Below are 23,649 nucleotides of genomic sequence, written 5' to 3' on the forward strand. Positions count from 1 at the left end.
AAGTGCCCATAGTGGCACAGCTGGTAAGGACCTATCTAGGTTGGTATTTGAACCGAGGCTTTGTGACACTAGGTTCATTATTTTGCTTATGACGGCTGTGTATGACAGAGCTAGGATTCAAATTTATGTCCTCTGACTCTGCTTTTAGCATTTTTCTCCCTCTATCCCAAGTTTTGGGGTCCTTTCCTCTGTGGGTAGGATCATAGGGTCATAGATTTAGAGCTGGTAGGGCCTTCAGACATCCTCTGGTCTATTCTCTACCTCCCCACCACCCCCCTTCTCCATTTTATAGATGAGGAAACTAAGACCTAAGAGACTTTCCCAAGGACATATTGGTAGGTAGTAAAGTGGCAAAGTCAGGATGTGAACCCAGGTTCTCTGACCCAAGTTAATTTCTTTTTCTGTGATTGAGTTTGTGACCTCTCTCACCAAGCTTTTTGTGTTCTGTGCTTTCTGTTTTTCAGTGAAAACAATCCATGTATGACCCTCCCTCTCCTCCTTGTTTCCTTTCACAGCATCAAGCCAAGTTCCCAGTCCCTGGTGGAAGGTGAGGATGAAGAGAAGGCCCAGAGGACAATTACAGTCAACCCTGCTCACATGGGGAAGGCATTCAAGGTTATGAATGAGCTGCGGAGGTACTTTTCCCATTTCACATGTACTTTTGTCAAGGAAATGTGTCCCCCTGGGGCTTCCTGGGACACCAACAGGGCCTGCCATTTTCATTTTTCATGTTAGTTGTTTCAGAGTTCAAGGGGAGAGGAGTTAGGACAGCACCTCTGTGCTCTATCTCTTCCTGCCTACCCTAGGAAATCAACTTGGTTTGATTTCTTCCCCCTTTCAAATTTATGGAAAACAAGATGCATGTAAATTGAAAACTTCTCTCTTCTTTACTCTTTCTGTCTTTATATTTTTGAAGAATCGCTTGCCTTGGTATTCAAACACCACAAAAAGATTCTTTATGAATATAGTAGGTCTGTTTATAAAGTTGGTTTCTAATCAAGTCAGCTGCTTGAAGGCTAATAATAGAATGCTTGGGACAGCTACCCACAATTGCAGATTAAAGATTCTGAATGCCAATATACATCTTCTCTTGTACTCATATTCATATGCAGCTTGTTCCTTAGACTTAACTTGGAAAGAGCCCTGTAGAAGTGGATATATGATTTACCTCCATGCCTGAATAAAGCATGCACTCTCCCTTGAGCCAGGGAGGAGGTGGTTAGGCATATATTTCCTTTTTATGTATCTGTGTTTTTCTTTGCTAATGAACAAGAGAGTCTGACAGCATGGTATGGATGCTTTTTGTGAACAAAGGAACGGCATCAACTTTTTGCTCTGTCCAAATGCATTAATGTAAGCCTACAGTATGTCCTACTAGCTTCCTTGCTTTTCCTTTCTGTCCAGTGTCCTTGGTTGCAGATTGGCATTGAATATTTCTTTAGAATAAATTTCTTCTCTTATTCTTACCATTCGGGTTTAGTGAGGACATTTCCCTAAAGTCCAAATCTCCTTCTCTGGCCAGATTTTCCTGCCTGGCTTCTCTTTGGTTGTGAGTATGTGTTGTTTTCATGACTGGCTTAGTGTCTTTCCCTTGAGTTTATAGTATCATAAAATGTTTTGTCTGTTCTCCAAATACCATCTGATGCTTTCACCCCATTTGTTTTTGTGTCCTCCTGATTTGACTAGATTAGCTACGTATGGGTTTACTTGCTTAGCACTGTTTTCTTCTTTTTAAAAAATGGTTATTTGAGATAAGGAAAGTTCAGATAGTTGAAACTCACTGACATATCAACTACATAATTGAATGGATTGGCTTGACACTTCTCCCTTTGCCTTGTTTTTTAGGCAAACCCTCAGCGCTACTTTTCTATCTCAGTTTTCTGCAGCAGCTCCTCTTTCTCTTCTCATAGAATATCAAGGTTGAAAGAGACCTCAGAAGCCATCCATCCCATATCTGTATAGGAGTCTTCTCTTAAACATCCCTATCAAGTACTTGAAGACCTCTAGTGTTAGGGAACTGACCATTTCCCAAATGCAGCTCCTTCCATTTTTGCATGGTTCTAATTGTTAGGAAGTTTTCTCTAATTCGAGCCTAAATCTACCTCTTTGCAACTTAAACCCAACTTCCTTCGTCAAAATTTTACACACTATGTTTAGAGAAAGAAAATTAAGTTTGGAGGTTGTGGTAGAATCAATATCTTAACTCCTCCTCTATACAAATTAGGTTAGTTTTTGCAGCTAGGTGGCTCAGTGGATAGAGCACCGGCCTTGGAGTCAGGAGTACCTGAGTTCAAATCCAGCCTCAGACAGTTAACACTTACTAGCTGTGTGACCCTGGGCAAGTCACTTAACCGCACTTGCCTCAAACACACACACACACACACAAAAGGTAATTAGGTCATTCTGGAAACTCTTGGCTTAGGAAACCAGACTGTTAACATCACTTCCCCATTACATGAGTACAAAACAGCCACCAGGAGCTACAGTCACTCTATATGATGCTGGTAGGACCTCAGTGGAAAACTCCAATAAGGGAGTGTCACTTAGCTGAATCAGTTGGAGGATATTGACAGGTGAGGACATTGTCATTCAGGGGGAGGACACTCAGCTTTGGTGAGGATTAGAAATGATAGCACGAAAGGATTGATTGAAGGAATTGGGGATGTTTGGGATGTTTGGCCAAGAGAGGACTTGAAGAGATGTCTTAAGGACAACAGATACAGTTGGCCAGGGTTTGAACCCCAGTTTTGTTTTGCTTGGCCTCCAAGGGTAGTCTTATGAACAGTGGGAAGAAATTGCTTAGAGGCAGTGTTAGACCTCTTGTAAAGAATACTTTCCTAAATTTTAGGCTTAATGGATCAAACAGTTGTCTTAAAGTGGAATAGGCTGATTCAGGAGTTAATGGTTTTTCCTCCTTAACTGTAAGTTTTCAAGGTGAGATGACCATTTTTCATAGATGTGGCAGGAATTCTGATCCAATAGGGATTTGAATAGATGGCCTCTGACAATCTAAAATTCTTTGATCTTCCAATTCCTAAAGGATGGGTTTGTTCTTTTGTTATGTTGGGTTCATTTCACTCCCTCTTCTGCTTGTTCCCAACACAGGTTTTTGCTCATTCATTTAACATTTATTAAGTGACTCCTAGATGTAGAGCATTATACACTGGACTGAGGGTGATAAAAAATGAGATTAAGAAATAGTTTCCACTCCTAAGGAATTGACAATCCAATGTATTCAATGGGATAACTGCAAAATAGAAGGATAAAATACAATGAAATCAGAACAAGGAACTTTTAGATGGAGCTGGACTGTATTTTTAGGCAGCAGCAAGCATGTGATTAGCATTCTGTGAGCATAGTGTTTTCATTTGGGTCTTTGGGGGCCATGGCACTGCTGTGCCCCACTTAGAATCTTAAAATCTTAGATCTGTAAGGAATCTCAGCAAGCAACAGGACAGTTTCTTAAAGCTAGAGAGAAGTGGGAGTGTATCAAGGTGAAGCAGTTAACAGTAGAGTGTATATAGTTTCGTACCCTAGAGGCTGATTTAATTGAAAAAAATGAGGCGGTTTAAGCCAGAAAGAGTCCCATACATATTTGTGCCTTTTGTGGGAAACTAGATCAAAGGATCTTCCCTTCTGTGGATTAAGCTAATTAAGTGTTTTGTGATATTCTAAGGACTTGTGGTTTTTTTCTTTGCAGAGTTTTCGCGTTTTTTTTTTCAGTTTAAAACTATTTTAGCCCAAGCATACATGTGCTCTGCTATTTATGAATCACACAATTCATAAGTTTTCTATTAAGTTTACTTCCCTGAGAGAATGGGGTGTTGGTATGGTAACGCTACCAGCCTCTCAGCCTCTCTCTGTTTGTCCCTTAAAACTCGGGCCTGGGCCACAGCTGCTCTTCTGCCCTTCGGGGACAGATGACTATTTTTCCATCAGAGCTTGTCAGCCCACTCAGGATTTCTTCTCCATTTCTAGACCTTTGGTAGGTTGGCTCTGAGGTCTAGACCATCCTGATTACTCTTGGAAAGAAAGGAGGAAGAGTGAAAGCCAAAGGTCCCATGCACAGGTATTTGGAATTGATCAATAATTCCAGAGACCTCATCTTGCTTACTGTTTAAGATCAGAATTGCTAGTAATAAAAAAAAAGAAATTCTATTTATCCTTGGCCCTCGACTCCTATCTGAGGAAGGATCAGTGGAATGATTGTTAGAAGATTGGAGTAGGAGGGACCTGAATACTTTATATGCTGAATCTCTAGTACCTGAAGATTTCAGAGTAAGTTATATAGTTGTTGGGAGTTGACCATTTTTGTGACATGCATTTAATGACAGATGGATGTCAAATGAGGAGGCAGTGTGGTACAGTGGAATGAATGCTGAATTTGGAGACAGAGGGCCTGGGTTCAAATCCTGGTCTGCCACCTACTACCTGAATGACTTAAACTCTACCATACTTTTGTTTGTAGAATAAGAGGGTTGGCCTAGATGACCCCTAAGGCTCCTCCCAGCACATTACTACCATAAAATTGTATTTCTCTGCCCCTCATTGAAGACTTCTGCAAGTTTTTGGCAGAGCTGGGCCAGCTCTGTCCCCTCAGACCTCTCGCTGCACACTGTTTTGTGCCTCTTTGATGTATTTATCATGGGAAATTTTATATTAGTTATCAACATTTGTGTCTTAACCTCCTGCTGGACTGTAAGCTTGGTCTGGGAGTCTTCTTCAGGGACCAGGAGAGCTCTTTTAGGCCTCCCTCACCATCTTTGCATTTGGAATTCTTATCCATCCTTTAAAGAACAACTCAAATGCCATTTTCTCCATGAAACATTCCCTGGGCTCCCGGTTGGTAAACATTTTTCCTCTTAAAACTCACATAATCCTTTGGTTATTCTCTAATGCACTTATCATCCAATATTGGTTCTTCATTAATTTGCCTTTTCTTATTTTTCTCTAGCAGACTGTAAGCTTCTTGAGACCATGTCTTATCTAAGTTTGGCATCTCTCTCACTCTCAACATAGCACTCTGACATAGTTGGAGGTTAATAAATATTTGTTAAGAGCATAAAAGTCCTGACCTGAGTTAAAGTTTCTGGATGATAGGATCATAGTTCTTGAACTGTAAGGGATCTCAGAGGCCAATTAGTTCAACCTGCTCATTTTAGAGATGAGAAAATTGGGTTGCCATTAAGATTAAATGATTTACCCAAGGTGACACAGATATGAAGTTCCAGAGTTAGGATTTGAGTCGAAGTGCCCAGAGCTATTTCCACTATCCTACATTGTAACTTGTCAAAAGTTGTCCTCAAACATTGGCTTGTCTAAGGTTTTGCATCTTCTTTGTGTTCCTTTTCCTATATCTCCCATTTGATCCTCAATGATAATAATTTCTTCTGGGTCTAGATAAAGCCTTTAATTCTGACATGTATTATTTTAAAAAATTTACATTTTAATTTTTTCTCAATTACATGTAAACAAAAATCTTTTCACATTCATTAAAAAATTTTTGAGTTCCTTTTCTTTCTCCCCTACTCCTTGAGAAGGCAAGAAATTTGATAAAGATTATACATGTGCTGTTGTGAAAAACATTTCCATATTATCCATGTTGCAGAAGAAAACACAGATGAAAAAATCCAAGAATAATAAAGTAAAAAAAAAGTATGCTTTAGTCTGCATTCAGATTTCATCAGTTCTTTTTCTGGAGGTGGATGATGGTTTTCATCCTAAATCCTTTGGAATCCTTGGATCATTGTATTGATGGGAATAGCTAAGTCATTCACAGTTCTTCACTGAACAAAATTTCTGTTATGTGTACAGTGTTCTGGTTCTCCTCATTTCACTTTGCCTTCATGTAAATCTTTCCAGTTTTTTCTGAAAGCATCCTGTTCATTGTTTTTTATAGCATAATAGTATTCCATCACAATCATTTAGCACAACTTGTTTAGCCATTCCCCAATTGATGGACATCCCCTCAATTTTCAATTTTTTGCCACCACAAAAGGAGCTGCTATAAATATTTTTGTACATAAAGGTCCTTTCCCTTTTTCTCTGATGTCTTTGGGATATGGACTTAGTAGTATTATTCCTGGGTCTAAGGGTATGTACAGTTTTGTAGCCCTTTGGGCATAGTTCTGACATTTGTTCTTTCAGCAAATCACTCTGAACGTTTATTCAGCATTTTAAACCCATCTGTGTCAATAGCCGTACTTGCTTAAAATGCCATTTGCCATTAAATAACAGTGATGACTCCATTCCCTCACCCAAATCTTTCACGGGAACCAAAGTAGAATGAAATCTTTGGGGATATAGTTTACTTACTATTGGATTATTTGTCAACAGTTACCGTTTGATATGGAGATGGCTTGCCCAAATCATCTGGCCACTGGGTATGTACAAAGAGAGACTGAACTAAGCAATTAATATTGATATGTGGAGTGGCTCTGGGCAAGTCACTTAATCTTTGTCAACCTCAGTTTCCTCATCTCTAAAATAGGGATAATAAATGAAATAATATATGTAAAATGCTTTATAAATATTTTTATGCTGTCTATGGATATTTGCTCCTGGGAATGCAAGTCATTCTTTATTACCCTCCTCTCTTTGCACTCCAGCCATAGCAGATCACCTGGATCTACTTTGGTTGGTCATATGATGCTTTGGGTAACACATGGGAGAGAGTGTTGGATTAGGAGTTAAGAAGACTTACATTCAGGTACTGCTATACAGATGTTTACTAGCTGTGTGACCATGGGCAAAGAATTTTTTTTCCTATAAGCTTCAGTTTCCATTGGTAAAGTAGTGATAATAAATCCTGAGGATTATACCAGACAGGGTTATTATGAGGCTCAAATCAGATAATGTATGTAAAGCCCTTTGCAAAAAAATATACATGACCTAGAGTCAGCATGGTATAGTGGAGCAGTCCTCAAGCCTCAAGGACCTGGGTTCAAGTATCACCTCTGAAACTTGCTGGCTACGTCACTCTGGGCAACTCACTTTAACTTCTCAGATGCTCTTGGCAACTTTTTTTTTTTTAGTGAGGCAATTGGGGTTAAGAGACTTGCCCAGGGTCACACAGCTAGTAAGTGTTAAGTGTCTGAGGCCTGATTTGAACTCAGGTACTCCTGACTCTAGGGCCGGTGCTCTATCCACTGCACCACCTAGCTGCCCTGGCAAGCTTCTAAGACCATAAAGTTGGTGCTGAGGAACTATCCTTATTCCCTATATGAATGAAATCACAAGTTTAGTTCTATTTCCTACAAATTTGTCATTTGTTATTATACCCCCCAGTCAAAATTTACCTGTAATATATCACTTCAATTCTTATTATAAATTATAGACACCCAGAGCTGGGATGGAGCTCAGAGGTCAGCCCATGTGTGATCAGGAATACCTTCCAAAATTCAATTTAAGAAACATTTATTGAACAGTCTGTTCAAGGTTCTGTGGCTCCTGGCTTTTTTAGGTGATAGTCAATTAAATGATATTATTTAATGGCTGATAAAAGTTGAATATGTTGCCTCTTTTTAGATAACATAGCTGTATTTTTGTGTGTGGTAACAAATATGTACAACTCAATAAAACAAATAACTGTGTTGATCATATAAAAAATCTAAATCTGCACCCTGAGTTCATCACCTCTTGGTCATCATGAGTCCTTTGGAATTGCCTTGGGTGATTAATAGTATTGACCAGAGTTCTTAAGCCTTTCAAAGTTGTTTGTCTTTACAATATTATTGTTATTGTATGAATTATTCTTTTGGTTTTGCTTAATTCACTGCTCTAAAAATGGCTCCTTTTATAATTTATTTATTATTATTATTAAAAAAAATTTTGCCTTTTATAATTTCTTACAGCAAAATAGCTTACTATCACATTCATAGACCATCATTTGTTTGGCTATTACTCAGTTGATGTACACCCTTTTGTTTCTAGTTGTTGCCATCAAAAAAAGAGGTGGTGTTAACATTTTGTATATTTGAGGCCTTTTGCTTTATCTCTTTGGAGTATGGACCTAGTTGTGGTATTCAAATATGAGCTTAAATTGCTGGGTCAAAGGCTATGTACAGTTAAGTTTTGGGGCAAATTGCTTTTTAGAATGACTGGACCATTTTAAAACTACATCATTACCTGCACTAATGTCACCTATTTTCTCACAGCCCTTCCTTTCATTAGTCATTTTCTTTTTTTGTCAGCTTTGCCAATCTGAGGGGTGTGAGGTGGAACCCATAGTTATTTTATTTGAATTTCTTTAATTATTAGTGATTTGGAGCATTTTTAAAAAATGGATATTGATAACTTCAGTTTTCCTCTGAAAACTTCCTGTTCATATCTTTTGTCAATTTATCAATTGGAAAATGGTTCTTATTAATTTGAATCAGTTCTCTACCTATTTTAGAAATGAGATCTTTATTAGAAAAACTTGCTGTAAGATTGCCCCCTCCATTTACCTATTTCTCTTTTAATTTGAGCTGAATTGGTTTTGTTTGTACAAAAATTTTTAATATTATATTCTCAAAATTGTGCATTTACCTTCAGTGATCCACTCTTTCCTTTGTTTGGTCATTAGCCCTTTCCCTATTCATTGTTCTGATAGATAATTTTTTCCCTTGCTCTTCTAATTTATTTATATTGGCACCCTTTATGTCAGTCATGTATCCATTTGAAATTTTTCTTCATATACATTATGTGATGTTGGTCTATGTCTAAATTCTGCTCGAATTATTTATTTATTTTTTTCTGGTGAGGCAGTTGGGGTTAAGTGACTTGCCCAGGGTCACACAGCTAGTAAGTGTTAAGTGTCTGAGGTTGGATTTGAACTCAGGTCCTCCTGACTCCAGAGCCAGTGCTCTATTCATTGTGCCACCTAGCTGCCCCTTGAATTCTTTTTTCCAGCAGTTGTTATCAAATTGTTTTTACCACAATATTTGTGATCTTTTGGTTTATCAAACAGAGGGTTGCTTATGTATATTGTGTTCTTGATCTGTTTCACTGATCAACCTCTCTGTTTCTTAACACACTGTAATTACCACACTGTTTTGATTATTACTGTTTTGTAGTATAGTTTGAAATATGATACTTCTAGACCCTCTTTCTTCCTTATTTTAAAAATTATTTTCCTAGGGAATCTTGACCTTTTATTCCTCTAGATGAATTTCATGATTATGTTTTTTAGCTCTAGAAAGTAAGCTTTTGGTAGTTTGATTGGTATGGTACTGAATACATAAATAGACTTAGGTAGTATTGCCATTTTGATTATATTAGTTCTGCTTACCTATGAACAATTAATATTTCTCCAATACCTTAGGTCTGTATTTGTGTAAAGAGTATTTTGTGTTTTTATTCATGTTTTGGCAGTAGACTCCCAAGTCTATTTTATACACACAGATCACAAGCTTCTTGTTGCAAAATTCAGACTTAAATTGAAGAAAGTAGGGAAAACCATCAGGCAATATAGGTATAACCTAAATAATAAACCTTATGATTTTGAAGTGGATGTGATGAATATATTTAAGAGATTAGATTGGGTAGATAGAGTGCCTGAAGAACTATGGACAGAGGTTTGCAATATTGTACAGGGGATAGCAACCAAAAAAACATTCCAGAGAAAAAGAAGAGCAAGAAAGCCAAATAGCTATCTGATAAGGCTTTACAAATAGCTGAGGAAAGAAGGAAAGTTAAAGGTAAAAGAGAAAGGGAAAGATCTACCCAACTGAATGCTGAATTCCAGAGAACAGCAAGGAGAGACAAGAGGGTTTTCTTAAATGAGCAATGCAAAGAAATAGAAGAAAATAATAGAATGGGAAAGACAAGAGATCTCTACAAGAAAATTAGAGATACCAAGGGAAAGTTTCATATAAAAATGAGCATGATAAAAAACAAAAATGGTAGGGTTTTAACAGAAATAGGAGATTAAGAAGAGGTGGCAAGAGGGCAGCTAGGTGGCACTGGTCTTGGATTCAGGAGGACCTGAGTTCAAATCTGGCCTCAGACACTTGACACTGTTAAGGGCTAAAATTCTAGCTAGTCTGTCTAAAATATTTAATGAGTGGTCGCCAATAAATTATAAGCTTTAGCAAGAGTTAGACTTTTAAGCATTTATTAAGGAGAATAAGAATTTGGTAAAGAGAGAGAGAAAGGTCTAGATTCCTATCTATTAAAGGGAGAGCGCATTTCTAGCTCCCTTCTCCGCCAGAGTCCAGAGGAAAGAGAGCCAGACCGAGCGCCAGTCTCTTCCTTCCTCCTCCCACTAGTCTGCGTCACTTCCTCCCCGCCAAAGAAAAGACTCCTGGTCTTGCCCTCAAAGACCTTCGCTTCATGGGCAGAACTCTTCTACAGTAAGTATCCAGCAGGTGGCGTCATTCCAATCGTTACAACACTTAACTAGCTCTGTGACCCTGGGCAAGTCACTTAATCCTCATTGCCCTCCCAAAAAAAAAAAAAAAGAAGAAGAGGTGGCAAAAATACATAAAAGAGCTAAACAAGAAAGATTTTAACATCACTGATAACCATGTGGTAACTGATCTAGAGCCATGGAGAATGAAGTCAAGTAGGCCTTAGGAAGCATTACTAACAATAAGGCTAGTGGAGGTGATGGAATTGGAGCTGAGCTATTTAAAATCCTAAGAGATGATTCCGTTAAAGTGCTGCACTCAATATGCTAAGCACATTTGGAAAACTCAACAGTGGCCACTGGATTGGAAAAGATCAGTTTATGTCCCAATTCTAAAGAAGGGCAAGGTCAAGGAATATTCAAATTACTGAACAATTGTGCTCATTTCACACACCAGTATGGTTATGCTTAAGATTCTGCAATCTAGGCTTCTACGTGAACCAAGAATTACCAGAAGAGTAGACTGGTTTTTGAAGAAGCAGAAGAGCTAGAGACCAAATTGCTAACAATTCACTGAATTATGAAGAAAGCAAGGAAATTCCAAAAAAGCATCTATTTCTACTTCATTGATTACTTTAAAGCCTTTGATTGTGTGTATCACAACAAAATGTTGGAGTACCAGATCATCTTACTTGTCTATTGAGGAACCTCTAAGTGGACCAAGAAGCAATAGTTATAACTGAACATGGAACAACTGATTGGTTTAAGCTTGCAGAAAGAGTATGACAAGGCTGTATATTGTCACTTGAAATTGTCATATGAAATGCCAGGCTGGATGAATCAAAAGGTTGCAGTTGCAGGGAGAAATAACAATCTCAGATATGTAGATGACACCCTCTGATGGCAAAAAGTGAAGAATAATTAAAAAAGCCTCTTGATGAAGATGAAAGAGGAGAGTATAAAAGCCGGCTTGAAGTTTAAAATCAAAAAAGCTAAGATCTTGACAACTGTTTCCATTACTTCCTGGCAAATAGAGAAGAAATGGAAGCAGTGTCAGATTTTTTTTTGGGCTCAAAGATCTCGGCAGATGGTGACCACAGCCATAAAATTAAAAGATGCTTGCTTCTTGGAAGGAAAGCTTTAGCAAATCTGGACAGCATATTGAAAATCAGAGATATCACCTTTCTGACAAAGGGCCATATAGTCAAAGCTATGCTTTTTCCAGTAGCAATGTATGGCTATGAAAGTTGGATTATAAGGAAAGCTAAGTGTCACAGAATCAACACTTTTTTTTTTTTTTTTAGTGAGGCAATTGGGGTTAAGTGACTTGCCCAGGGTCACACAGCTAGTAAGTGTTAAGTGTCTGAGGTCGGATTTGAACTCAGGTACTCCTGACTCCAGGGCAGGTGTTCTATCCACTGAGCCATCTAGCTGCCCCGAATCAACACTTTTTAATTGTGGTGCTAGAGAAGACTTTTGAGAGTCCCTTGGACAGCAAAGAGATGAAATCAGTCAATACTTAAAGAAATTAATTCAGACTATTCACTGGAAGGTCAAATACCTAAGCTGAAGAAGATATGACTCATTGGAAAAGACCCTGATGCTGGGAAAATTTGAAGGCAAAAGAAGGGGATGGCAGCAGATGATATGGATTGATAGTGTCATGGAAACAATGAACATGAACTTGGTCAGACTTCAAGAGATAGTGAAGGATAGAAGGGCTTGGTCTGCTTATGGTCCATGGAGTAACAAAGAGTCAAAGATGACTGCTGAGTTTTGTTTGTATTATGTAAAAATGCTGATAATTTAAGCGGGTTTATTTTATGTCCTGCAACATGTCTTGTCACTGTAGTTAGAGTTTTTACCACTATATCTAATAGTGGTAATGGAATCTTTGTATTACTCTTGATTTCATGGAAAAGGCTTGTAGTTTATTGCCATTACAGATAATGCTGATTCTTATTTTTAGATAGGTACTAATTATATTAAGGAAACATCGATTTATTCTTATGTTTTCTAGTGGGTTTAAGAGGAATGAGTATTATATCTTGTCAAATGTTTTCTGCACTTACTGATATTGATCATGTGAGTTTTGTTTTTCCTATTATTAATATGGTTGATTATGTTTGTAGTTACCCTAATATTGAACCACTCCTGAATTACTTCTGTAAATCCAAACTAGTTATGGTTTATAATTTTTGTGATTTGTTGCTATAGTTTCTTTGCTAATATTCTACTTAAAATTTTTTGCAGTAATATTCATTACTTGTATTAGTCTATAGTTTTCTTTCTCTCTTTTGACTTTCCCTGGTTTAGATATCAAGACCATATTTGTGCAGAAGGTGTTCAGTAACACCTCTTCCTATTTTTCAACAATTTTGTAATATTGGAGTTAATTGTTCTTTAAATGCTTGATAGAATTTGTTTATAAATCTGTCTGTTCCTTTTTGCACTATTCTCTCTCCTCCCCGCCCTCCCCAGCTCATTTATGGTTTGTTTAATTTCCTTTTCTGAGATTTGGTTATAGAAGTCTTCTGTATCTTGTTCTCTTAGTCATTTTATATTTTTCCATTTTATTTAGATTATCAGTTTTATTAGCATACCTATAGTTTCTAATAGTCTTTGATTTATTCATTTATTGTGAATTTATTTTTTCATGTTTAATACAGATAAATTTGTTTTTTCTTTCTTTTTAAAAAATCAAATTAGCTAATACTTTATCCTTGTTATTGATTTTTTAAAAAAGTACTTTTATTTATTAATTTTTTGTTTTCAGTTTTATTAATCTCTTTTATTTTCAGAATTTCTATTTTGATGCTTAACTGGGGCCTTAAGGTTTATTACTATTGTAGCTTTTTAAAATCACCTGCCCAAGTCATTGATCTGTTCTTTCTCTCTTTTAGTAATGAAAATGTTTAGTTTGCTGTAGGATTGCTTTGTCAGCATCCTCCAAATTTTAGTATATTGTCTCAGTGTCATTATCTTTAATGAAATTATCCATTGTTTCTGTGATTTGTTCTTTGATTCACCTATTCTTTGGAAATGCATTCTCTAATTTAAAAAATTGTTTCTTCAGTGATTGTTTATTGAATATAATTTTTATTGGATTGTAATTCATAAATATCTTTAATATTTATGCTTATTTACATTTGTTTGCGAGGTTTTCATGCCCTAATACATGCTCAACTTTTGTGATGGTGCTATGCCTAGCTAATAAATATGTATATTCCTTTCTGTTCTTGCGTAATTTTCAGAGGTCTATTATCTCTGACACTTCTAAAATTCTATTTAGGTTCTTAACTTCTTGTTTATATTTTGGTTAGATTTACCTAGGTCCTTAAGGGGTACATTGAGATCTTCCACTGTTAAACTTTACCGTTTATTTCCCTCTGTAACCAACTTAACTTTTCCTTTGAGTATTTAGATGTTATGACATTTGTTGCCCATAAATTAAGCATTAGTTTTTTAAGCATAATACCTTTCAGCAAAATGTCTTTTCCTTGTTTAGTCTCTTTTAATCAAATCTGTCTTTGCTGTTGTTTTGCTGCTGATCATGATTACTAACCCCTACCTTTTTGAGTTCAGCTGAAGTGTAATAGATTTTGCTTGTTTTAACTCCGACTCTTTATGTGAGTGTGTTTCTTGTAAACAGCATTCATCTTTCTAGTTCATTTTACTTTCCTCTTTGTTTTTTTGGATGGAATCATCCCATTCATATGTTCATTAATCATATCCCTCCATCCTTTTCTCTTATACTTTTCCTTCTCTTTGTTTCCTAACCCCTCTTTATAAAGAAGAGATTGTAAGAGAAAGAGTGTATTCAGCAGTATATTTGACAGTCAATTCCTGCTCTCCTGACCTTTTCTTTCCCTTAGTCCATAGTGCAATCACAGGCTTTTAGCCTTTCTTCTTTTTTAAACCCCTCTTCAAATCCCACTCTCCATAGTTAGTGTTTGTTTTTCTTATGAATAAACCCTCTCTTAATTTTTCTTCCTTATTATATTCCCATTCCCTTTCTTTCCCATCATTGAGTGAAATGTATTTCTACACCCAACAGTATGTATGTGTATTTTTCCCTCCTTTGACCAGTTCAGATGAAAGTGAAATTGCTGGGGGGCAGCTAGGTAGCACAGTAGATAAAGCACGGGCCCTGGAATCAGGAGGACCCAAGTTCAAATTTGGCCTCAGACACTTGACACTTACTGGCTGTGTGACCCTGGGCAAGTCACTTAACCCTTATTACCCTGCAACCTGCCCCCCCCCAAAAAAAAAGAAAAAAAGAAAGTGAAATTGCTAACTCTCTCCACCCTGACCTCTTTTGTGTATATAGTTTTCTACTTGTATACTCCAGTTATGTGAAATATTTTCCTGTCCTTCTTTTTTCCTCTTCCACCCAGTGTATTCCTTTATTTCTCCCTTTCCTTTTAAATTTTAAGATAATCAGAAAAGAATAAGACCATTTGCAGGCCCTGTCTTATATGACCATTGATGATAATATAGTTTGTGTTTTTTTTTCAAGTGAGGCAATTGGGGTTAAGTGACTTGCCCAGGGTCACACAACTAGTAAATGTTAAGTGTCTGAGGCCGAATTTGAACTCAGGTACTCCTGACTCCAGGGCCGGTGCTCTATCCACTGCGCCACCTAGCTGCCTCGATAATATAGTTTTGAGAAGACACATGTATTATCTCCTCATATCAGTCAAGGCAGCAATAATTTATTAAGTGCCTACTATGTGCTGGACACTAGGGATACAAGGAAAGGCAGAAGATATTCTTTGCTCTCAAGGAGCCTGAAGTCTAATGGAGGAGACAACATGCAAACCACTTGAACAAACAAGGCATAATGAGGGTAAATTGGAGATAATTAACAGAGAGAGAAGACACTAGCATTAAGAGGAACCTGGAAAGGCTTTTTGTAGAAGGCCAAATTTTATCTAGAACTTGAAGAAAGCCAGGAAAGCCAATGGGTGGAGATGAAGAGGGAGAAAATTCCAGGCTTGAGGGACAACCAGAGAAAATGCACAGAGCTGGGGGATGATATGTCTTGTATGTAATCAGTGTCACTGGGTGGAAGAGGCAAGGAGCAAGATGTAAGAGACTGGAAATGTGTATGGGATCAGGTTAGGAAGGGCTTTGAATGTCAAACAGAGGATTTTATGTTCGATTCTGCGAGTGATAGTGAGCCACTGGAGTTGATTGGTGATATGATCAGACCTGTATTTTAGGAAAAGCACTTTGATGACTCAGTAGAAGATGGATTGGAGCAGGGAGAGACCCATGGCAAGAAGACCCACCAGTAGGATATTGTTTCTTTATAGTAGTGACTGCTAAAATTTGTGATCCTAACTCTTTACTACTTTGAATTCTTTTTGTTTTTTGACTGCTTTTAGTATTTTTCTCTGACCTGGAAGCTCTGGATTTTAGATATGATGTTCCTAGAAGTTTTTATTTTTGGATTTCAGTTAGTGATCAAGCTTACTAGAAGACACTGCTAATTTCTGGGAATACCAATAAAAGTCTTCAAAGATCTTACATTCTGGGGCAGCTAGGTGGTGCAGTGGATAAAGCATGGGCCCTGGATTCAGGAGTACCTGAGTTCAAATCTGGCCTCAGACACTTGACTAGCTGTGTGACCCTGGGCAAGTCACTTAACCCCCATTGCCCCGCAAAAAAAGAAAAAAAAAGAAAAAAAAAGATCTTACATTCTAATGGAGAAGATGATACATAAAAGGAAACTGAAAAGGAGTAAGGGAGGGAGAAGAAGGTACTTGGCAAGGTGAGGAAGGAGTATGATAGAGAAGTCCAGAGGAGTGTTGTTGTTCATCCTTCCTTTTTGAAGGCCAGTGATATCACCAGGTTGATGTCTTGACTTGTGTGTAAATTGAATTTAAATGAGGCAGAGTTGTACAAGTCATGAGCCTCACTTTCTCTTCCAGAATCACCACCTTGTGTGACCTCCATAAATGGAGATTCTGGGAGGAGTCCTCTAATGCTTCATTAGAAGGAGGGACCCTAGGGACAGAAGGGTACTTCTGAGGTATGAGTTTGTGAGATTTAGTTCTGGAGTGATCTTCCAGGATGAAGAGGTTTCTGGGTTCTTAAATTATCTTTCCTTGATCTGTTTTCCAGGAAACTTGTTTGTGATATGAGATACCTTTCACTTCTTTTTTTTTTTTAGTCTTTTGACTTTTTTTTAATATTTCTTGTCATTAACTTATGCTTGGGCCATTTTAATTTTCAAGGATTCTCTTGGTTGGTTAAGATTTTGTACTGCTTGGGTCAAGTCGTTAATTCTCTCTTTTTTTTCTCTTTCTAATTCTTTATTCTGAAGCTCTCATTTCTTTTCTATTTTTCCCCATTAGTATTTATTTCTTTTCCAGTTCTTTCCTCTAGCACTTTTATTTCATTTATGAGATCATTTTTGAACTTTTTAAAAGAAAAATTCTTGCTTCTCCTGTTTTAGAAATTCTAGTTGAATTTGTACCCAATGTATGTTTTTCTTTTCAGCTTTGTTTATAGATGTTTTAGTATCATTGTTTTTGTCTTCTGGGTTTTGTCTTAATCATCTCCATTACATGATAGCTCTTCATGGTGGGATTCTTTTTTTCCCCAGTCTTCTGCTTGCTTCCTGAATTTGGTCTCTTTATTAAAGTCAAGCTCTTTGTAGTTCTGGAGGGAATGTCTGGGTTATGCTTAGTGGTGTTTTTTGTCCTTTCGGGTACTACTGCAGCTTTCTCAGGATGCTAAAAGTTGTGCCATTCCAGCATTTCAGGGACAGCTCAGGCTGTCCTTGCAAATCCTGGAAACTTTCAGTGTATCTATCCTAAGTGGTATGATCCAGGGTGAAGTCTGAGTGCTGACTTCCTGGTCTGAGCTTTGCAAATTCCTGACCTGGGTCTGAGCAACACAACTGTGGCCTTAACCCTGTTTTGAGACAGCTGCTGTACTCACCCACTGTCAGCAGATTGGGAAGCTCTGCTATATCAGAGTTAGAACTGCAGGTTCTCCTTTGGTCTGGGCTTCCTGCCCTGGTTATTCGGCTGTAGGCTTTATCCTGGGATGGGAGCTGGATCTGAATCCCTGCTGTGCTACTGGGGTCAGAGCCTCACAGCTGCTGCTTAATCCAGCCCTCCTTCATTTTAGTGCTTTCCTGCTGAGATTAACTATAATTTACCCAGCATGTATCATGTTGCTGTTTGCATCTTGTCCTCCTTATTAGACTGTGAGCTCCTTGAGAGAGGTATTTTGCCTTTTTTTTTTTTTTTAGTGAGGCAATTGGGGTTAAGTGACTTGCCCAGGGTCACACAGCTAGTAAGTGTTAAGTGTCTGAGGCCAGATTTGAACTCAGGTCCTCCTGACTCCAGGGCCGGTGCTCTATCCACTGCGCCACCTAGCTGCCCCACTTTTTGTATTTTATCTGTAGTACTTGGTATGGCGCCTGTAACTAGTAGGTGCTTAATAGATGCTTGTTGACTTACTGCCTATTGCTTCTGTATTTGCTTCTTGCCCAGTGCACAGCTGTGCTTGACTTTGACTGCCACAGGGTACAGGTCCCCTCTTTAGGCCACCTTTGCACTTGTGACCCAGAACTAGATAGTGAGTGACTGAGCTAATAGTTGGCAACTGTTCCTACTCCCTGCAGTGTCGGGCCTCTCTGTGCAGGTCTTGGACCTCTTCTTGCCCTGCTATAAAGCCATGGGCAGCTCTCATTTAGTCCCCACATGCTCCTTGGGTTGCATTCTCAGCCAGACTCCACCACCAGTGTTTGCAGTCCTTCCTTGGTTTGCCTATGCCAATCTGGACTGGAAAAGTGACTCATCGTGATTTGTTTTCTTGGATTTCCCATTCAGAACTTGGTCCATTGTGTTTTCTAGGGAGTTGTATGGGAGAGCTGGGTTGTACCTCTTCTTGCTCCTAGCCCCTCATTACAGTTACCTTTTTAAATATGGTCTTTGTACTGTGTTGAGGAATTGTGGTTGCCTGAGGAGACTTTTCAAGAATCAAAGGCTCATAAATTGTCAAAGTCTAAAGAAACGTTAGAGGTCAGCCCCCTTACCTTGGAGATGAGAGAAGGGATTTGCCCTGCCTGAAGTCGCACAGCATCAGGGTGGGTACAAGATCCCAAGTCTCTTGTCGACCACTCTAGTTCTCCTCTTTTTTTTCCTTGATACTCTACTCGTGAATGGTGATATGAACAAATAACCCGCACTTGCCAGTTCTTTCTTGCCTTTTGCAAATAGTATTTATGTCTTTTGGTATTTCTAATGGTCACTTGTTGGCCTTTGGGGAGTAGTTAGTATTTCTTTTCCAGTGGAGACATTCATGTGCACACCTACACACACTAGAGTCTCCTGATTCCTAGCCCCAGGCTCTTTCCACTACTGGCAGGTTGCCTTGAAAATATCAATTAGACCTAATGGGGGAATGGAGCGGAAAGGGAGTGAAAATCTTAGCCCAGGAATACGTGTATTCTCGGCACCAATTCCATTCAACACACATTTATTTAGTGCCTACTGTGTACATGGCACCAAAGAGGTCCTCTCTTCCTGCATGCTGGAGGGAGGGAGGCATAGCATGCTGGGGATTCAAGGGACTGAGAGATAAATGAGACTTTGTGAGGTTCCGTGGGTCCCAGAAGTAGCTTCAGAGGGAGGACCATTGTTTATGAATTATTGGGTATTAACCTCTTTCATTCCTCTGGTATTTTTACAGTAAGCAGCTGTTGTGTGACGTGATGATCGTGGCTGAAGATGTTGAGATTGAAGCCCACCGGGTGGTGCTGGCCGCTTGCAGTCCCTACTTCTGTGCAATGTTTACAGGTATGGGTCATTCACAGCGATCAGCAAAGATTTATATGTTCATCTTCTGTGAAGGTTGGCAGCCAGTCCTAAGAGGAAGCTGCATAGCACAAGGGGAAGGCAGATGATCTCGGGCCATATTCTGGTTCGGCCACATTCTGGTTGGGTAACCATTGGCAAGGTTCTTTGCCTTTCTGGGCCCTGACCTCCTCATCTCTTGGGGGTGAGGGACTGGGATCCTAGGTTTGGGGAGAGCCCAGGTTCACATCCCAGTTCTGCTACTTATTACATATGGTAGTGACTACATACCCATGATTTTGGGCAAGTGACTTAGATTCTATGAGTCTTTTTCCTCATCTGTCATATGAGGGGGTTGGCAGAGATGATCTTTACTATCCCTTTTAGTTCTAAATGTGAATTCAGGGGGCAACCTGGTTTAGTGGAAAGAGAACAGGCTATGGAGTCAAAGGATGTGAGTTCAAATCCTGCCTCCAGTGCTAATTAATTGTGTGACATTGGACAAATCACTTAACCTCTGTGGCCCAAGTTTCCTCTTCTGTAAAATGAAGGAATAGGACAAGATGACCTTTGAGGTCCCTTCTGACTCTAGATATTAAGACATGGGCTTGAATTGTCATCTTGTCACTTATTGTGTGACACTGGGTGAGTCAGTTGTACTCTGTGAGTTTTGGTTTCTTCATCTGTGAAATGAGGGTGCTATTTATTTCCTTGGGCTATTGTGAAGAAAGACCAAGTGAGATAATGTATAAGAAAGTGCTTTGTAAACTAGGAAGTGGCATAGAAGTGTAAGAAATGATTTCCTGATGGGGTGAGGGAGGGGAATAGGAAGTACAGTATGAACTTGGCAGAGGTTTTGTTCCATAGGATTCTAAGTCCAGAAGGTCACCTAATCTAGGCTAGCAAGTAGCCATCTGTCTGCTGGCTCAAGATGAGTAATGAACCATGTGATCACAGAATCTTAGAGGTGGAAGGACTGATTTGGTACCTTTACAGACAAGGGAACCTATGATAGCTTATTATTATTATTTTTTTTTTGCAGGACAAGGAGGGTTAAGTGACTTGCCCAGGGTCACACAGCTAGTTAAGTGTCAAGTGTCTGAGGCTGGATTTGAACTCAGGTCCTCCTGAATCCAATGCCAGTGCTTTATCCACTGCGCCACCTAGCTGCCCCTGATAACTTATTCTTAGATTACAGAGGGTGAATCTGAGCCTTAGGGGACATTCAGAAATTGACTCAAGGTCCCCATAGCACTTTCAGCCCCATGATCTAGTCATTAGTTTATTTAACCTGTTAATGTGCTGCATGAATAAATAGCTCAGAGTCATTTAGTAAATATCATGTTTGTACAAGGAACCTCTACAAAATCCCCAACAAGTGGCCATCCAGCTATTGCTTTGAGAGCTTTAGTAAAGGTTGAACCTGCTTACTCTTGAGGCAACCCATTCCCCTTTTGAATAGTGCTAATTGTCAGTAGTTTTTACGTGGACTCACAGAATATCAGAGTCGGAAGGAGTCATAGAGAATATCTGTTCTATGCTATACCTGAAAAAGAATCCTATTTATATTGAGCCCAAATCTGCCTCTCTGCAATTTCTACCCATTCTTCCTCATCATGCCCTCTAAGGCCAATCAGAAAAGGTTTAATCTCTCTCTTACATGACAGGCCTTCAGATACTTGAAAGCAGTTATGTCTCCTGCAAATCTTCTCTTCTCCAACTTAAACATTTCTCAATTCTTCATTCAACCCTTGTAGGGCAAGATATTTAGGCCCTTCACCCTCCCAGTTATCCTTTATTGGATATCTTGCCAATATCTTTCCTAACAAGGCCTAAAGGTGCCTAGAATTGAATGTACTACTCCAGATATTGCCTAATCAAGGCAGGGTAATAACCTTCTTCCTGAGACCATATTAGCTTTTTAGTTCTCCGTATTGCACCATTGATCCATATTGAGCTTGTTTTCTACCAAGTTCCATCATTTCTGTCATCAATTTTCAAGGTCATTGACTTAGATTTAACACAGTGTGTCCAGGGTGGTTGGGAGAGGAGTTGTTCTGCAAAATAGATAGTAAGACTTTGGGATCTCCACCTATTAGTGTTCAATTGCTAATCAGTCGGTCAGTAAGCATTTATTAAGTGCTTAATGTGTGCCCAGTACTGTGCTAAGCACTGAGGTTATAAAGAAAAGTCAAAGATTATCCCTGCTCTCAAGGAGCTCACAGTTTAATGATAACATGTAAATAACTGCATACAAATAAGCTCTATTTAGGATAAATTGGAAACATTCAGCTGAAGGAAGGGTCTAGAATTAAAGGGAACTGGGAAAGGGTTCCTGCAGAAAGTGAGATTTGTAGCTGGGTCTTGGAAAGAAGCCAGGGAAACCAGGTGGCAGAAGTGAGAGGAGGGAGAGAATTCCAGGCATGTAGGATGGTCAGGGAAAATGCCCAGATTCTTGAGATGGAGTGTCTCTTTTGAGGAACAATAGGAGGACAGTGTCTCTGAGTGACAAAGTTAATGGGGGAGGTATGAGAAGACTGGGAATGTGGAGGGGAGCAGGTTATAAAGGGCTTTGAATACTAAACAGGGGTCTTGGACCTGGAGGTGATAGGGAAGCACAGACTGTGTGTGTGTGTGTGTGTGTGTGTGTGTGTGTGTGTGTGTGGTACCATAAACTAGGCCAGTATGGCTTCATGTGCCACTATTTGGTTCCGTTGGTAGTAGGGAGCTAGTGCAGTTGATTCAGTAGGAGAGGGGCATGATGAGACCTGTGCTTTAAGAAGATCATTTTGTGACTGTTGAGATGAATTACAGTGGGGAAAGATCTGAGGCAGGGAGATAAATTAGGAGGCTATATTAAAAGGAGCCTTTCTTTTACTACTAACGATCTGTATCTTCTCTGCAACTTAAGTCTTAGAGAATTACTTGAGGAACTGAGTGGTTAAATGACTTGCCCAGAGTCACACAAAGAACTTGAGTCTTGGTGTTCCTATCCACAAGACTTTCTGCTGTGCTGTGCTGCTACCTCTCAAGGGAGACTGCCATTCAGTCATTTTTTCATCTGTCTCCCCTATTCTGTCTTCACGTTAAATAGGAACTCTGAATTCACAGAATGTGAGTGTTGGTACTGAAGCGATGCTGTTATTTGTATAGGTCATTCATTCCTTCATTGATTCAGCATCAGTTACTGAGTGGGCTTGCTAATCACCCACTGATGTGCTGATCACCGACCGTCTGCGGTGTTTAAAGAGAAAAAAGCTTCAGCTAAGACACAGCACTTGAGTCTAGCTTATAGTCTAGTTGGTGGTTAAGACCTGAACACAAATGACTATAATATGCAACATTACATGATAAGTATGTGATAAAGGTAGAAGCAAAGTGATCTGGGAGGCCTAACAGCAGAAGACTATTGCCAGCAAAGGGGATTTGGGCTTAAGGGAGGGAGGGTTCAGGAGGTTCCATGGAAGAAGTGACATTTGACTTGTGTTTTAAGGCAGTCAGCAGCAGGCAGGAAGCAAATATGTAAAGCACTGCCCTAAGTGCTTTACAAATATCTCATTTAGTCCTCAAAACAACCCTGGGAGGTAGGTGCTGTTATTATCCTTATTGTACAACTGAGGAAACTGAGGCAGGCAGAGATTAAGTGACTTACTCAGGGCCATAAAGGTAGTAAGTGTCAGAGGCAAGATTTGAAATTGGGTCTTCCTGACTCCAGACCCAGCACTCTTATCTGCTCCACTATCCAGGCAGGTTTTAAAGGATGAGTAGAAATTTGCAAGATCAAGATGAGGAGGGATTGCACAGAGCATAGAAGGTTATTTATTTATTTATTTATTTATTTATTTATTTATTTATTTATTTATTTATTTATTTATTTATTTATTTATTTATTTATTTATTTATTTATTTTTAGTGAGGCAGTTGGGGTTAAGTGACTTGCCCAGGGTCACACAGCTAGTTAAGTATTAAGTGTCTGAGGCCGGATTTGAACTCAGGTACTCCTGACTCCAGGGCCAGTGCTCTATCCACTGCGCCATCTAGCTGCCCCCATAGAAGGTTATTGAGAAAAGACACCTAAGTGCAAGAGTGGATGGCATCATCGAAGGGCAGAAAACAGTCCAGTTTGCTCTACTATAGAGAATATTGGAGGAGAGATGGATGAGGCTGGAAAGGTCAGATGGTACTGGATTGTGGAGGGCCTTAAACTCCAGGCAGAGGAGTTTGAACTTTATACTTATTTATATATTTATTTGTCTCCTGATAATAGGAAGCCCCTGGTGATCGTTAAGCAGAGGAATGGCATGACCTGATATCTGTATAAGAAAGATTCTGGCACAAATCTGTCAGTATTTCCTTGAAGGGAAGAATAGTTTCATTTTTGTCTTTTTACTTCCCGGTGCCTAGCACAGTGGCCAGATTAATTAATTATCAGCCAACTAATAATTAACTCATTAATGCTTGTTGATTGATTGCTTGAACAATTGATCAGGAGAGAGAGACAGA

The 23,649-nt window shown here is 39.0% G+C and overlaps 1 protein-coding gene across 3 annotated transcripts in view; it reads left to right on the plus strand.

Moving 5' to 3' along the window:
- Positions 1 to 23,649, plus strand: part of KLHL3 (kelch like family member 3) — a 164,118-nt gene that overhangs the window by 17,113 nt on the left and 123,356 nt on the right. For all 3 annotated transcript variants that reach the window (XM_043985377.1, XM_043985376.1, XM_043985375.1), the window contains 2 exons: positions 516 to 635; positions 19,043 to 19,149. In XM_043985377.1, the coding sequence (XP_043841312.1) occupies positions 516 to 635; positions 19,043 to 19,149 (227 nt within the window). The remainder of the gene's footprint in view (positions 1 to 515; positions 636 to 19,042; positions 19,150 to 23,649) is intronic.

This window comes from Dromiciops gliroides, chromosome 2 (assembly GCF_019393635.1).
Source record: "Dromiciops gliroides isolate mDroGli1 chromosome 2, mDroGli1.pri, whole genome shotgun sequence".
NCBI classification, from domain to species: Eukaryota; Metazoa; Chordata; class Mammalia; order Microbiotheria; family Microbiotheriidae; genus Dromiciops; species Dromiciops gliroides.